Source organism: Phyllostomus hastatus, unplaced genomic scaffold (genome assembly GCF_019186645.2).
Source record: "Phyllostomus hastatus isolate PE091 unplaced genomic scaffold, TTU_PhHast_1.1 phas_scaffold_78, whole genome shotgun sequence".
In the NCBI taxonomy this organism is placed as follows: domain Eukaryota; kingdom Metazoa; phylum Chordata; class Mammalia; order Chiroptera; family Phyllostomidae; genus Phyllostomus; species Phyllostomus hastatus.
Window position 1 is genome coordinate 13,886,335 of NW_025334041.1, and position 16,731 is coordinate 13,903,065.

Consider the following 16,731-nt stretch of genomic DNA (forward strand, 5'->3'; position numbering starts at 1 on the left):
TTCGGTAGGTCAGGTGTATTAAGTGCATTTTCGACTTCTGATGGGTTTATCTAGATGTAACCCCATCTTAAGTTGAGGAGCATCTGTAGTCAGGGCGACTTCACTGAGATAAATCAGAGCAGGTGGGGTGACTGTGATCTAGGGATAAACCTAGAGCCTACAGGGCGGGAGGGAAGGCCCTGCCTCTCCCCCTTCCCGCAGCGGAACGCAGCAACAAAACTTGAGACTCCTGAGTTCTCAGAGGGCAAACCATTTCTTCTGGCTCATCGTGTTCCGCCCACAGAGATCACTGCCGAGAAGACCCATAAATAGTGACTGAAAGCATAGGACGCTCAAATCAGGCAAACAGCAAGCGGTTTGGGGGCACCAGCTGTGCTCACACTCACTCGTTCGACACCCACTGAGTACCTGGTATGTGAGAGATGCTGGATTCTGCCCTCCAGGAACTGAGAACATAGTTACATGAATTACTGACTAACTGGGCACAGTCACGCCACAAATGCGCACACTCCCAGGGACGGGCATCAGGGGCTGTCCCTCAGGCTACGGGGGCCTCTGGCTGTCCCAGTGGGACCAAGAAACCACAGTCCCAGTCCACACCCCATTGCTGGCGGCGGGTCCAGGCCGTTTCCAGGGGCAGCGCTCAAAGCACCGCGCTGCAGACTGGAGGTCAGGCCTCTGGGGCGAGCCCTGGGGCGCAAGCGACCGGCTCCGGGGAAGTCCCACGGAGAAAGGGAAGCAGCTCGCTCCGGGCCTTCGGGCACGTGTCAGGACGCAGCCAGCGGTCCCAGCCCCGCCTCAGCTGCAGCCGGCTCCAGGCCCGCTGCGCCCTGCCTACTGCCTGCCGCCTGCTGCCCGGGCAGGTCTCCGCCTCCAAGGGGAGAAGACGAGCAAAGGTCCTTACGGACAGCCCCGCCCCTCCCCCCACGCCCTCCGCCCACCGAGCCCCCGCCCTCCCAGCCCGTCCCGCCCCCCGGGGCATCTTCAGCTCCGGCCAGCGCTCGCCGTGGAGTGCGGGGCGCGCGGCTGTGGGCACTGAGCTGCGGGCGCGGGAGGTAAGTGTGGGGCATCCGCTGCCGGAGCGAGTCCGCGCGGTTCCTTCGTCTCCGGGACACCCTCCTCCGTCCCTCCCAAGGAGGGCGGATCCGTGGACTACCCGCAGCAAGACCGCGGGCCCTGTCGCGCCCTCTCCTCTCTCTGCCTCCCCGTCCCCTAAGGCCCCTCACCCCTCTCCCATCCTCCTCCTTCCCGCTGCCACTGCCTTCCCCGGTTGTTGCAAGGCCAGCTGGTACCTCTGTCTTCACGCGTCACCGCCCCCTCCCGACTCCTGCTGCATTCTTTGTTCCGGTTTCTCCGCTCTGGCCCGGGAGGCAGGTGGACCTCGGTGGGAAACCTGGGCTCAGCACTAATTCTCTGATGAGACATTCAGTTCCCTCCAGGAGCACACGTAGAGTTGAGCAAGTTGGGTTAGCTGCTTGTTGCACTGAGGAAGACCTCGCACCGCGGGGAGCGTGGGGCAGGGTGGGGGTGGGGCAGGGGGATACTCAGTAAGTGGGTGTTAGGAAGGAATTAAAGGATTTGGGCCTGTAGGTGGTTTGAGGGAGACTGCAAGGAAACAGGACTTTGCTCGGATGGGTGCTGCCAGGAAGTGGGGGGGATTGTATTGAGAACCTTCCCAAATCTTACGGAAAAGGAGGGAAGACGAAAGCAGTGGTTGGCCAAGAAGCAGCTGCTGTCACTCAGTAGCCCGGGTTGGTGATGACAGTGGGGGTCCTGAGTCATTTTTGTGGTTCGGACAGTGTTCAGATTTTGTCTTTGGTCCATCAGGGTTACGAAGGGTCTTGGTTTCATCTTGCTTTGTCCTGACCAGAGTGGCCTTGGCTGGTGGCGATGTCTGTGACATTGTGCGTGTTCACCAGCCGAAGGTCGGGCAGTGCCTGGCCGTAGCACCAGGCCGGCCGCTGGATGTCCGGGATGCTTCTTTTCTTTTTTCCTGGGATATGGGGCGAGTGACTTAACGCCTTTGAGCCCCACCTTCCACATCTGTACGCTGCGCACAATGCCCCCTCGGGGCAGCTGTGAAGACCGGACGGGGAACGCATAGAGAAGATTTAGCCCAAGGCCTGGCACACAGTGGGTGCTCGACATAGTTACCCCTCCCCCTCTTAATCTAGTTGACTCTGGTGTTGAGGCTTCTTCCCTACAACTATTCGAGCAGAAACCCAGTGACCCACCAGCGCTGCTCCCGAGGAGAACCTTGAACTGGGTATGAGGAAGAACGGGGTCCTTCCCAATGCAGACGTCATCATCCTGCCACTCTGAGTCAGCCTTAAGGGTGGACACGGTGATCACAGTCTTCTCATGCAATTGTCCCCGTGGAAACTGTTTTGAGGGTTCTTTGCTCCCAGGAGCCAGGGGCCCCAGTTGGCCATGTGCTTTTCTGACTTCGCGTTGTCTTACTGTCTCGGTCTCTTCCTCAGAGGTCTCTGGCTCAGGAGTCGGATTCAGGCTTGCATAGCCTTTCCGCATGCACCGTGGCTCTCTGCGTCCTGCTGTGAGCTGGGAAGCCACGCTGGCCGATCGGATTCTGAGGCCGTGTGGGAGAGCCCAGGGCAAAGTGCTGTGGGTTTTGGGGCATGAGTGTGGGTTTTGGGGCTACGTCTCTCCTGAGGCAATTTTCATCTACTTCCAGGTTGGAGTGTTCTGGAAACTTGAATCTGAAGTCTGACTTCTGGTTAACTGAGATATTTTTGTGCTTGTCTGTGTTAGGCAATGTGAGTTTTAGATACTTCAGCTGGCCCTGCGCACGTTATTTTATTTTTCCTGGTTAGACAGTCCCTTCAGATGTCTGAGAATGGTCTGGAGCTTATTATATCCCAGTGCCAGACAGGACACGCTCTATCACATTAAATTTCGAGCCTCTGTCCTGCCTGATTTATTGTATCAACAGTTCCTAGGAATAAAAAAAAAAAAGAAAGAAACAATAGAAAATGGACCAAGGACATAGTTAAGAAAAAGGAATACACAAGGCTTTAAACAAAAGATGCTTCATTTATATTAACATGAAACTGTACTGAGATGCCCGTGAGATGGACAAACATACAAAACTTTGAATACACACTGTTGCTGAGACGGATACTTTCATATCTGGTTGTTGAGACTGCAAAATGGCCCGACCGGTAAATTATAGGTGCTTGTACCCACTCATCTCGCAACCCTTCTTCTGAAGACCTCCCCTGAGGTGCTCTTGCCCATGTGTGAAGAGGACACACATTCAGGAGTGTTCAGTGTGGCATTTTTATAACAACAAAAATATAGAAAGAACCCGAGGACCGGCAACACAGAACAGGGGGAATAAACAATGTCATGCCCACACGATGAGCAGCGGTAGTGAAGAAGGCGCTAACAGGGAAACATCCCCAGGATACAGTGCCACGTGACAGAGAGCAAGGTGCAGACAGTGGGTAGACCCTGTTTTACGCATATTTGTATAGAGAAACGTGAGGGTAATGAACCTGAAGGGGCAGGGGTGAAAGGGTACATGGGCCTGGGTAGGCATGGGGTCTCTAGGTGTATTATCTTTTTTAAAAAATATTTTATTTATTTACTTTTAGAGAAGGGAAGGGAGGGGGAAAGAGAGGAAGAGAAACATCAGTGTGAGGTTGCCTCTCATGTGCTGCCCACTGGGGACCTGGCCTATAACCCAGGCATGTGCCCTGACTGGGAATCAAACCAGCGACCCTTTGATTTGCAGTCCGGTGCTCAGTCCAGTGAGCCACACCAGCCAGGGCTGTATTATCTTCTTACATAGTTTAAATATTTGAGCCATGTAAATATACTATGCATTCAAACACTACTAAAAAAGAAATTTCTAATTTAACTTCACAAGGAGAATATTCTCAGAGTTCCTTGACTGAATAAGCCTCGTTCTAACAAAAATCTACAAAGTAATGGCCCCTGTGTGGGGCAAAATGAATCTCGCACCTTATCCTCGAAACCCGCAGTGGGCGCTGTCTCACTGCCCCCGCCACTGTGCTTCCTCCTGAACTCCCTCTCTCGGCAACTGGCCTCTGGGTCTCATCAGCCAGCCCACGCCTCAGCTACCTGCAGGCCACCCTGGGAGGCCTTTCATCACCACCCTCGCATCCAAGCAGATTCTGGGAAACCGCCAGCCAGCGTCTCTCGTATCCTTTGGCCACTGACGCAGTTCGGCATTTGTTGTCTGTCTCTAATCATGTTCACTTCCGGCAGTTTGCTGTTTTGCTTCCAGAAGGTCTTTTTAAGTGACCACTCTGATCACGTTGCTCCCTACACAACCCCACCCCACCCCACCCACGGTTCCTGCTTCCCGCGCCCCCAGCGAGGGTCTTCAGAGCCTTGTTTGTACACACAGATGCAGGGAAAAGCCCCGAGACTGAAAATCTAGCTCTGTGAGCAGAGGGCAGGGGAAGACAGGAGGAGGCAGGCCCCGCCAGTCTGGCAGTTAACAGAGCTTGCTCAGGGAATCTTACCAGGTGCATTGGGGGTGACTAAGTCGAAGTGGTTGTCTTCCGTGTCACTTCACAGATGTCAAAGAATTACACAGGACAGGGCAGTATGGATGGAATGCGGTGGGTCCCAGGTGCGGGAGAATGCCTAACGTGCTTGCCTGGGTCAGGACAGGGCTTGTTCCAGGAGCCAGCACCCATGGGTCACGGGAGAGGTACTGGTTCTCCAGTCAGGAGGAAGGCATTCGTCACCATCAGACGGTCCCTGAGGGGGTTTACGGGAAGCACTCTCTGTCTGGGCCGGGTCTAGCTCATGCGTACAGCAGCGGTCATGTCAGGGAAGGTCTGTCCTCCCCCGACCGGAACTGAGGGCCCCTTGTCCTTGTCCTTCTCCCTCTCCTACTCCAGAACCCCGCATCGGGTGCAGGAGCCAGTCCCGGGGCCTGAAAACAATGGCAGGTCTGTCAAGGAAATGGCGATGGGCAGCTGAACACAAAACAATGTCTCCTGGACATGACAGGGTTGCTGGTCACGGTGTCCCCCACCCCCACCACCTCCTGCCAGCGCTAGGCTTTGAGAATTGCTGCTCATTTGCTAGTGCATCCCCATGGTGCTCTTTGCCTACTTACTGCCACTTAGCCCACAGAAAGCAGCTCGGACACCACCTACTTCAGGACAACTTCTGTGACCCTCTGCTTCTCTCTAATTGGATTTAAATGCTTTTCTTTCCATTCATTCCTGGTAGCGATCTGTGCCCATATCTAGGTAAAACCTAGCTGCTTATTTTTCCATCCAGTTACTAAGGAGAGGAACTACTTACTGCCTCTGTATCCTAAGTGCTTGAACGTGGCACCTGGGTATAGTAGGCACTTATGAATAATTAATGAATGATTCATAAATGTTTTGATGAATGAATAAATGGGCGATCTATTGCATGGAAGATCCTTATGCTTAGTATAGTGAGAGATCAGTTACTTGGAGATGAGAACCTGGTTTTTCATCTTTGCAGTTCTCTGTTTACCAGGAAGGAACTTTCTGCATGTTTTAGAATCCCTTCCCTAAATGTTCATTCTTGTTAATGTACAAGAACAGGGTTAGGGAGCTCACTCTGTCTCTGAGCAGAGTTCTTCAGAGACAAACTAGTGGTGGGTAAGAGAAGTGTTTTCTGATTCTCTGGAGGAGATTCTTGTTAAAGGAAGTGGGTTAATTAGTTCATGTCTAAGATTACTCCCAGGTCTCACATTCTATGATTTTCTTATCTCTGTGACTGCCAGATACCAGGGTGCAAATACAAATAAAGCACAGTTCTTGTCCCTGGGACATTTTAACCTTTGGCCATGGATAGTTGTTTAAAAATCTTACTTCAGGACATCCAGCCAAGATGGAGGCATAGGTAGACACACTGTGCCTCCTTGCACAACCAAAGGAAAGACAATAACAATTTAAAAACAAAAAACAACCAGAACTGACAGAAGATTGAACTGTATGGATGTCCAACAGCCAAGGAGTTAAAGAAGAAACATTCATTCAGACTGGTAAGGAGGGTGGAGTCGGGCAGCGGAGAGAACGCAGGCAAAGTGGTGGCTGAGTGGGCAGTCCCACATTCACGCGCAGACAAACCAGGCAAAGCTGGGGAGTGGATGGACTGCACAACCCAGGGCCCCAGCTCGGGGAAATAGAGCCTCAAACCACTGATTGAAAACACCTGTGTGGGCTGAGGCACTGGGAGAAACTCCCAGCCTCACAGGAGAGTTTGTTGGAGAGACCCACAGGGTCCTAGAACATACATAAACCCACCCACCAGGGAATCAGCACCAGAAGGGCCCAATTTGCTTGGGGGAAGCAGGGGAAGTGACTGAAATCCTGCAGAGAGCAGAGCAAGCACCATTGTCCCCTCTCGGACCCCTGCCTCACATACAGCGTCACAACACAGGCACTCGGGTTGCCCCGCCCTGGTGAACACCTAAGGCTCTGCCCCTCATATGTAACAGGTGTGTCAAGACAAAAAAAAAATGACCCAAATGGAAGAACAGATCAAAGCTCCAGAAAAAAAATACAACTAAGCAATGAAGAGGTAGCCAACCTATCAGATGCACAGTTCAAAACACTGGTAATCAGGATGCTCACAGAATCAGTTGAATTTGGTTGCAAATTAGATGAAAAAAGTGAAGACTATGCTAAGTGAAATAAAGGAAAATGTACAGGGAACCAATAGTGATGGGAAGGAAACCGGGACTAAAATTAATGGTGTGGACCAGAAAGAAGAAAGAAACATCCAATCAGAAAAGAATGAAGAAATAAGAATTCAAAAAAATGAGGAGAGGCTTAGGAACCTCCAGGACATCTTTAAATGTTCCAACATCTGAATTACAGGGGTACCAGAAGGAGAAGAGGAAGAGTGACAAGTGGAAAAGTTATTTGAACAAGGAGAACTTCCCCAATCTGGCAAAGGATATAGACTTCCAGAAAGTCCAAGCAGCTCAGAGAGTCCCAAAGAAGTTGGACCCAAAGAGGAACACACAAAGGCACATCATAATTACATTAGCCAAGATTAAAGAGAAGGAGAGAATCTTAAAAGCAGCAAGAGAGAAGGAGACAGTTACCTACAAAGGAGTTCCCATAAGACTGTCAGCTGATTTCTCAAAAGAGACCTTACAGGCAAGAAGGGGCTGGAAAGAAATATTCCAAGTCATGAAAGGCAAGGACCTACATCCAAGATTGCTCTATCCAGCAAAGCTTTCATTTAGAATGGAAGGGCAGATAAAGTGCTTCCCAGATAAGGTCAAATTAAAGGAATTCATCATCGCCAAGCACTTATTATATTATATGAAATGTTAAAGGGATTCATCTAAGAAAAAGAAGATAAAAAACATGTATAGTAAAATGACAGCAAACTCACAATTATTAACAAGCACACCTAAAACAAAAACAAAAACAGACTAAGCAAACAACTAGAACAGGAACAGAACCATAGAAATGGAGATCACATGGAGGGTTATCACCAGGGGAGTGGGAGGAGGAGAGAGGGGGAAAAGGTACAGAGAATAAGTGGCATAGATGGTAGGTAGAAAATAGACAGGGGGAGGGTAAGAATAGTACGGAAAATGGAGAAGCCAAAGAACTTATATGTATGACACATGGACATGAACTAAAGGAGGGGAATGTGGGTGGGAGAGGGTGTGCAGGGTAAAGGGGAGTGAAGGGGGGAAAATGGGACAACTGTAATAGCATAATCAATAAAATATATTTTTAAAAATCTTCAGTTTTTGCTTTTTTGAGTAAGAATGCTTACATATGTGTGTACATGTGAATTGTTAATAACCTTTGCTCATGTTTATATTACAGTATTTTAAAAATTTTATCTGTAAATTTTTTTCATAAAGTATTCTAGTTCTTTGTTATAAAACAAGTACTTTTTTTCAGCTTTCCATTTGTCTTTCTCCTTTTAAAATTGTACTGATATTTGTCTGTATTTTTTTCTAGTATGTTTATGGTTTTATTTTTTCCTCAACCCCCCCCCCCCCCATAGTCCACTGAGAATTTGCTCTGTGCATGGATGTGAATATTTGCTCTGTGTATGGATGTGCTCTGAAATCGGGATGTGAATATTTTTTCCCAGATGATTAGCCCGTGGTGCTAGCACCTTTTATTGAATGATCTCTAATTCCTTCACTGACTACAGTCCTTTCACATCTTGCAGTGTGTCTGTTCATTATTCCTCCAGCTGAAGAGTGACTGGGACTTCATTTCTGAGTTAAAAAGTGATAGCTAGTTCCTTGCCATTCATGAACAGAGGAATCGCAGAGGGCAGAGACAAAGCACATTTGAGTCTTCATGGAAGTGGTCATAAGTAAGACGCAACTTGGGGTAGTCGGTGTGTTGTTCAAATACTTCCAGGTCTCTGGCTTCCACATGGTCGGTGTGGGATTGTCCTTCCAGACCATTATGATCGGCTGAGGCCATGTGACTAGTTCTAACAAACCGTGCTCGCACATGCTGTGTGTCAGTCTGGGGCCAGAGCATTGCACTGCTGGTGTGAGACTTTCCTGAACTCTCCTTCCAGTTGGGCGATGGCTAATGATGCTCAACATGAGGCTGCCCCTCATTCTGGATCCCTCAGTGACTATGATGGCAAAGTCTCTCGGCCTCCTCTGTCGGATGCGTAGTGCAAGAAATAAACACTCCTCTGTTGTTAGAAGCCACTAAGGCTTAGAAATTATTTGTTACTGAAGCATAACCTCACCTCTCCTGACTTATGCACAAATTCCCTTTCGGTATTTCAGTTTGATTTTTTTTGTTGTTGTTATCTACTGAGCTCAAGCTAGAGGCTTTTCTACAGAGAAGCTATTTTTTTCATGTATACTGATGAACACTACTGAGAAATCAGATAATTTTAGAAAAAAAGTCACAAAATAATAACTTGTTTAATTTGGGGGTAACATTATTTTTCCAGGTAACCTGGAGCTCTCAACATGTTTGCCAAGGCAACCAAGAATTTCCTCAAAGAAGTTGATGACGGAGGAAACCTTATCGCAGTGTCAAGCCTGAATGACTCCGATAAGCTACAGCTTCTAAGTCTGGTGGTCAAAAAGAACAGGTTCTGGTGCTGGCAGAGACCCAAGTACCAGTTTTTATCCGTCACCCTAGGAGATGTGCTAACAGAAGGCCAATGTCTGAGTCCAGGTATGTTTCTTTCTCTTCTATTTTACAGTTAGTCCCAGAACAGAAGATGATTCTTCTAGATACATGTTGTGCTGAGTAATTAGATGGTGATAACTTGTGATTTCTCCTGTTTCTTTGCCTGCGGTCTTAGAAACTCATCTTTTCTTCAAATGACAAAATTCCGCCGAACTGACACAAAAGGATATAGCTTAATTTGAAAAAAAAATAACAGTGCAGCTCTGGTGTAAGAGTAAGACATGCCCTTTGTAGATGCTGCAGCCACTCAACATACGTGGGACGGATCCGCCACCCAAAATTTGGTTTGGTGTTGAGGTTGAGGATGCCACCTACCCACCAGGCGGGTGTGAAATTTTATTACTCATATCATGAATGGGCATGGCAGGCTCCCAAGCTGGCCAGAAATAGGTAGAGAGTGGGGGGATAGGAGATGGAGTCAGCTTTTATTGCAAAGAGGAGGTGGGTGGGGCTTCTAAGGTTGGAACTTCCTGCTGGGACCAATGGAGGGAGCACCTGAACTCTCTCACCGGCCAGCCCAGGTGTGTAACAGGAAGGGGAAGAGAAAGTTGTCAGCAGTAAACATCAAAAACAGAGTCAGCCCTGGCTGGTGTATCTCAGTGGATTGAGCTCGGGCTGTGAACCAAAGTGTCGCAGGTTCGATTCCCAGTCAGGATACATGCCTGGGTTGCAGGCCATGGCCTCTAGCAACTGCACATTGATGTTTCTCTCTCTCTCTCTTAAAAAACAAACAAAAAAACAAAACAAAAAAAATGGAGTCAGACTTTGTATCATTGTCGAGTATTTATAAAATGTAGAAAGGCATGAAAATAAACCAACAAAAATTCTACCATCAAGTATTAATTCCCATTAACTCCTGGATTGTAGTCTTTTTTTCCCTATGCATCTAATTTTTTAATAGCAAAATTGGAAACATATTACATATAATTATTGTATACTCCTTATTTTTTATTTAATCTTATATAAATTTTCCTTCACAGGTTTAAATATTTTAAAACACTATTTTCAACAAACCCATAATATTCCTTTTTGTGTTTCCACCTTATTTGCTTAACCATTTTTCATTTGGTGTTTAATAAATAAGGCTACAATGAACATTTTGATCTGAATCTATGTTGTTTTTTTTTCTTTAAGCAATTGCTTTAGCATAGATTCTTTTAAAAATTTTATTTATTTTTAGAGAGAGAGGAAGAGAAGGAGAAAGGGAGGGAGAGAAACATCAATGTGTGGTTGTCCCTCGCATGCCCCCACTGAGGACCTGGCTCACAACCCAGGCATGCGCCCTGACTGGGAATCAAACCATTAGCCCTTTGGTTCACAGGCCTGAGCTCAATCCACTGAGCTACACCAGCCCACGTTTTAGCATAGATTCTTAAAGACAGAATTAAGGGACCAGAGATTGGGAGCTTTTGAAGCCTTTTGGTGCTCAGTGCTACACCACGTTTGGAACACAGGGATCTGTGAAAGTATCATCAGCACTTAGTATTGGACTAAATGTTATCTGAGTCCTCTTCTATTTTACAATTAGCTCCAAAGTTCTCCAATGCTGTGAGTGCAGCTCTATATTAAAGGGGAGAAGAGAAAGAGGAGATAGTTTGAATTGACAAATAATCTCTACTTTCTTCCAGCCCAGTTTCCAGCCAGTGCTTTCTTCGACCAGGCTCATTATCAGAGCTGTCAAGTGATGAAATGCATTTTATATAGCCTCCCCCTGCCTGGGATTTCTGGTAGAACTTCTACTGAGGGGCAAGAGAAAAAAATCACAGAATAGACCTAGATACCCAAATAGCTGGAACCCTACTATTCTGTGCTGCTGAAGTGCCTCCTTTGGGGTGGCCTGAAAATTCATGAAGACGCACGTTAGGCGGCTAAAGAAGAAGTCTCAGATATGCTAATCATCTAAGGCCAGGGCTCACCCCTGGTTCTGTGTCCTGTTGGTGTTGGGGCTATGATGAGAGATGCCCTCTGCCTTGTCTACAAACAGGTCCCGGATGCTTCCCCCTGCAGTATTTCTTGCCACTCACACCAGCACTGGAGTGTTTGTATTCCCCGGGGATGTGGTGGTTGGAGGCGTGGCCACTTGATGGTTGTCCCCGCGGTGGCCTGTTGGCCTCCTCACCCCTTCCCTTCCACCAGGAGCAGTAGAGGACTCAAGGCAGAAGTGTGCACACGTGACATCTTTTTTGGAGGTGCATCTAAAGGGGATTTCGGACACATAGACAGTCTTGGCTGTCCTGGGGACAGAGTTTCCAGGGGTGGTGATAACCTGAATGAGACCAGAACTGTGATCGGCAGATAGAATTTCTGTCTGTGTAGCACCTTGTACAATCGAGGACTGCCCTGTTTATTAGAAATGACGTCGTTTCGGCCCTAAGCCTGGTGGATAGACTGAGCACCTGCCATGTGCCAGGCAGTGCTTTACAGGCTTCGCACACAGGGACTCGAAGCAGAGTCCGTCAGGTAGGCATTGTTAATTACCTCCAAATTACGCATGACAAACCTGAGCTTCGGGGAGATGAACACTGCCCAGGGTACCCCGATAGGGATATTAGGGATACGATCTGAGCTCTTAAACCTGCCCTGTGCGGCTGCCCACAGCACTTCCCGGAGTATCCGTATCCCAAAGACGTGAACAGAAGAAGATTTTCAACCAGGGGTATTCTCACAGGCTTCCTACTTTTCGTGGTGGAGGAGATGCTTCTCTACTTTGTAAATGTCAGAGATAACGAAGGGTGATTAATCATCACTACCCCTGGCTGAGGAGTGGGTGTTCTTGACTGGAGTGAGAGACATACGGGTGCTGGGGGTGGATGGAAGAACGACGGCTTTGAGACTCCATGTAGTCTCCATGCAGGTACTTTATGAAGTGCCACCAGGACCCAGGAGAGCCTTGGGTCGGGGAAATGGAAAAAGCCAAGTGTGAAGTTCGTAAGAGATTCTCAATGTATGTTAAGGAACGATGAGGGCTAAGACTAGTTTGCATGGTGGTATTCGATTGGACTAAAAGTCTATGCAGCAGAAATCTGGAGATTGGCAGCTGAGGTATGAGATCATCAGATACTTATCTTTAGTGTTCAGATAAGGAGGGCGGATCTCCACGGCAGTCTGTAGCAATCACCTGGATGTGGCCACGAGAGGAGCATAGCAGCTCCCAGGAGACCTGATTGAAGCTGCACACCGGGGGGTGCGGGGTAGGGGGGAGCCAGGAAGGGAGGCTGGCGGGTGGGGGCGTGTGTGTTCCAGGGCGGGTCTGAGGGACGGAGGCAGAGAGGGCGTGCCCGCTCACTAGTGCACAGATGGAGATAAAGAACTGCGTGACCAGGGCTTGAGTGAGTAACGGGGTAGAGGTCAGATACAAACAAATGAGCCTGGGAAGGGAATTATTTGCGGAGATGGTAATGAATGCCAAGAGAATGTTCTCCAAGACGGGCGGGTGGGAAGGGAAGATCCCCGAGGATAAGTCCGGGTGGCCAACCTGCCGGACACGGAGTAGGGCGGGCCACTCGAGGGTGTGTCCCGGGCTGGGCCCGCGTGTTTTCTCTGTTTTCATATCTTCTCCCTCTGGTCACTTCACCCTGGAAAGGCGCGCATTTAAAATGTTCTACTTCTTCACCAGGATAGTGGTTAAATTGGCTCTTGCTTTAAAAATATTCAATAAATTCCACAGGTATAATATGTGTACTTGGTTATACATGCATGTGTTGGAATTAAAACACACACACACACACACACACACAAATCAGAAAAGCACTCAGCGGAGCCCCCAGCCGTCCACTCCTGCCAGCTCCCAGTCGGCGCCCGGGTGTGCCCGCGCCTTTTCCTTGTGCGCACACAGACAGCTCCGTGGCCACCTTTCCATTTTGGGTGCAAGCCCCGTGTCTCCCACGGGACTGGAAAGCTGGGTGGCCTAAGGCCCACGGGGCCACGTGGTCATCAGATTCCCTTGTGTGTCTCATCCGCCCCAGTGGTCGTGGAGTCGGACTTTGTGAAGTACGAGGGCAAGTCTGAGAACCACGTGAGTGGGAACGTCGAGACGGCCCTGGGGAGGGTGACGCTGAACGCCGGCGGCAAAGGCCTGGTGGAGAGTCAGTCTTCGTTTGGGACCCTGAGGAAGCAGGAGGCGGACCTGCAGCAGCTCCTCAGAGACGCTGCAGAGAGGTGAGGAGGCTTTTCTTCGGCACGTGGGATCTTGACGCATCTCAAATTTAAAGTCCGATCTTTGTTTCTTTGTTAAAAGGGTGACCAGTGGAAACCTGGCAAATCGATAAACGTTATGGAATGCTTATTGCACTGAAACTTAAAATTTTAAATTTGTTTTTCAATTACAGTTGACATGCAATATTATTATTTGTTTTAGGTGTACTATATGGTGATTAGACATTTATATAGTTACAAAATGATCCCCCCAATGAGTCTAGTACCCATCTGACACCATACATAGTTACAGTATGACTGGGTATATTCCCTATGCTGTACTTTACATCTCTGTGACTGTTTTTGTTTTGTTTTGCTTTGTGTTTTTGACTAGCATTTTGTATATCTTTTTCACCCAGCCCTTCAACCCCTTCCCATCTGGCAACCATTAATTTGTCTCTGTGCCTTATGAGTTTGTCTCAGTTTTGCTTGTTCATTTATTTATTTTTTTTAGATTCCACATGTAAGTGAAATTATATGCTCTTTGTCTTCTTTGTTTGACTTATTTCATTTAGTATAATATTCCCTAGGTTCATCCATGTTGTTGCAAATGGCAGGATTCCATTCTTTTTTATGGCTGAGTTATATGGGTATATATCTCAGCCATAAAGGTATATATATGTCATCTGTATGTACACACACCCCCCACTTCTTCCTTATCACTTCATCTGCCCACGGACACTAAGGTTGCTTCCATATCTCGGATCTTTATAAATAATGCTGCAATGAACATAGGGGTGCATATGTCTGTTCTAATTAGTGTTTTGGATTTCTCCAGAGAAATAGCCAGAAGTGGAATTGCTGGGCCATAAGAAGTTCTATTTTTAATTTCTTGAGGAACCTCCATGCTGCTTTGCACCAGTTTTGCATTCCCCCCAACAGTGGGCGAGGGCTCCCCTTTCTCCACATCCTCGCCGCACGTGTGTGTCGGTTTATGGGTGGTGGGCATCCTGACAGGTGTGAGGTGATATCGGATTACGGTTTTCCTTTGCAGTTTTGTGATGATTGGTGATGTTGAGCTTTTTTTCACCTGTCCACTGGCCATGTGTGCGCCCTCCTGGGAGAAATGTCCAAGTCCTCTGCCCATTTTTTAATTGGGTTATTTTTGGGTGCTAAGTTGTATAAGTTACTTCCATATTTTGGGTAGCAACTCCTTATTGGATGTATCATTGGTGAAATTATTCTCCCGTTTAGTAGGTTTTTTACTTGTTTTTTTTTTTACCCTGAAAATAAATTTAACTGGGCATCCTGCGTTTTTGTTAGCTGGGTCTGGCAAATAAAGGGGAAGCGGGACCGGAGGGTGTGAGCGTCCAGGGGCCTCTGTCCCCTTCATCTTCGGACTGCCCTGTCCAGCCTGACCCTGTGTTGCAGTCTTGTAATTTCTGCTTCAAGAGCCATAGTGTGGCAATGCTCTACAATCCCATTTCCCAATGCACTTAGTTGTTCAGATGCTCCTTCTGATTCAGGTGGAGAAGGCGGTGCCCATGGGAAGCACATGGGGAGAAGCCAGAGAGCCAAGCTGGGAGGAGACATTTTGCAGAGAAAGATGCCAGGGCCGGCAGTTATAAGTGGGGACACGGGCGTCCACTGAGCACCTACTGTGTGCCGGGCACTTTATAGGCGTTAACTCACTTACTCTGCACTGTGTCGCTTTTACTTGTGAGAATCTAAGATTCAGTGAGGGGAAGTAGCTTGTGCTCAGCCCCAGAGCTCGATGTGGGTGCCGGAGCTGGGGTTCAACCCAGGGTTTCCTGGTTCCAAAACTCCTGTTCTTTCCCTTAAGTCATGCTTGAAGCAACTGTGCGGTAAAGAAACTGGCCAAGGAGAACATAGTGAACATGACGGCAGGGGACGGAAAGACAGAGGCATGAATCTGGGTCCTGGCGAGGCTGCCGGGCGGGTGTACAGCGCACTGGGCATCACCCTGAGCAAGCCCACGTGGGTGGGTAGGTCTGCTAACCAGGAGGAGTCCACACAAGGGGATGCGACCACCTAGGGAGGGTCTCCAGAAACCCTGTTTATTGTAGGGATGGCCAGGGCAGGGGGGCAGAGACACCGGGGACACATTTAAAGTCCAGGAATGGAAGACGTGTCTCATCGCAGGGTCACCTCTTCTTTGTTCTGCTGCTGAGCGGTAACAGGGCGCTTCCAGGGAGGGCGGGGAGGGCTGACTCTGTGGACCAAGGGACAGAGGGGTGTAGGGCTGCCATTCCTGCTGCTCTGCTGGGTCATAGCTTCTTATCTGCACCATCAGCCTGTCTGTGGACGCCTGCAGGCAGGGTCATCAGATTGCTGAGACGCTGTGCACACATGCATGGCCTTGGGAGTGGCAGTTAGTAACGCATAAGTGCTGTACGTTCTCGAGGGCTTATTTGCAGCCAGTTATTTTTATTTCAGGTCATTTAGATAAGTTGTCATCTGTATACAAGTTATATTAGCCCTCAGATTTCAGAGTGTTAGCTTTATTGTCCACGAGATATGTGCACATCTCAAAACCAAACTTCACCTGTTCTAGAAGCAGCAAGTACATGGGTATGTAACTCCCATCTGGCATCGCTGGGCACGCAGGCACTCCACAGGAATTAACCTTCCAGACACCGGGAGCGGGCGCTTTCGAATGGGAGTGCTGTGTTGGTCTTAAAACATTCTGGATGGAAAGCATGCTAAGATAGATCAAGTAATTCTCCTCTTAAAAAAAAAAGAAGAAGAACACATTTATTGACACTATTTTTAAAATATCTTTATAAAAAAAATTCTCACCTGAGGATATCAAACCAGCGACCTGGGCATGTGCCATGACCAGAACTCAAACCCAGAGCCTTTGGGTGTACGAGATGACACACCAGCCAACCGAGCTTTTGTAATGACTCACATTCACGGTTTGTTGTTTTTTTCCCCCCCAAGATTTTATTTGAGGGGAAGGGAGGGAGAAAGAGAGGGAGAGAAACATCATTGTGTGGTTGCTTCTCATGTGCCCCCAACTGGAGACCTGGCCCACAACCCAGGCATGTGCCCTGACTGGGAATCGAACCAGCGACCCTTTGGTTGGCAGGTGCACACTCAATCCACTGAGCTACACCAGCCAGGGCTCATGGTTTGTTCTTAAGATCCAACATACTCCTGTAATAAATGCTTTAGTTTTTTTCTGCCTGTCTTCCATTGTCACATAGTGGTCATGTGTCACCGCCTTAGGAATACTCACCACACTCACCCCATCTCTGCCACTATTACTTGCTTCTAATCTCCTGGGGTCTGGGGAAGTTTATTCCTGGTTAAGTAAGTTCTGTAGGCTTGGTATGTCACTTCCGCCCTGGCCTCCACTCCGCCCCTGCAGGAGGAGGAGCTGGACTAG

At 48.4% G+C, this 16,731-nt stretch overlaps 1 protein-coding gene across 1 annotated transcript in view; it reads left to right on the forward strand.

Annotated features, from left to right (window-relative positions):
• Positions 1-967: 967 nt before the first annotated feature.
• The window catches only part of GSDME (gasdermin E), a 47,394-nt gene continuing 31,630 nt past the window's right edge, over positions 968-16,731 (forward strand). The window contains exons 1-3 of the mRNA XM_045827987.1: positions 968-1,055; positions 8,941-9,170; positions 13,151-13,343. Coding sequence (XP_045683943.1) covers positions 8,960-9,170; positions 13,151-13,343 — 404 coding nt within the window. The 5' untranslated portion in view covers positions 968-1,055; positions 8,941-8,959. The remainder of the gene's footprint in view (positions 1,056-8,940; positions 9,171-13,150; positions 13,344-16,731) is intronic.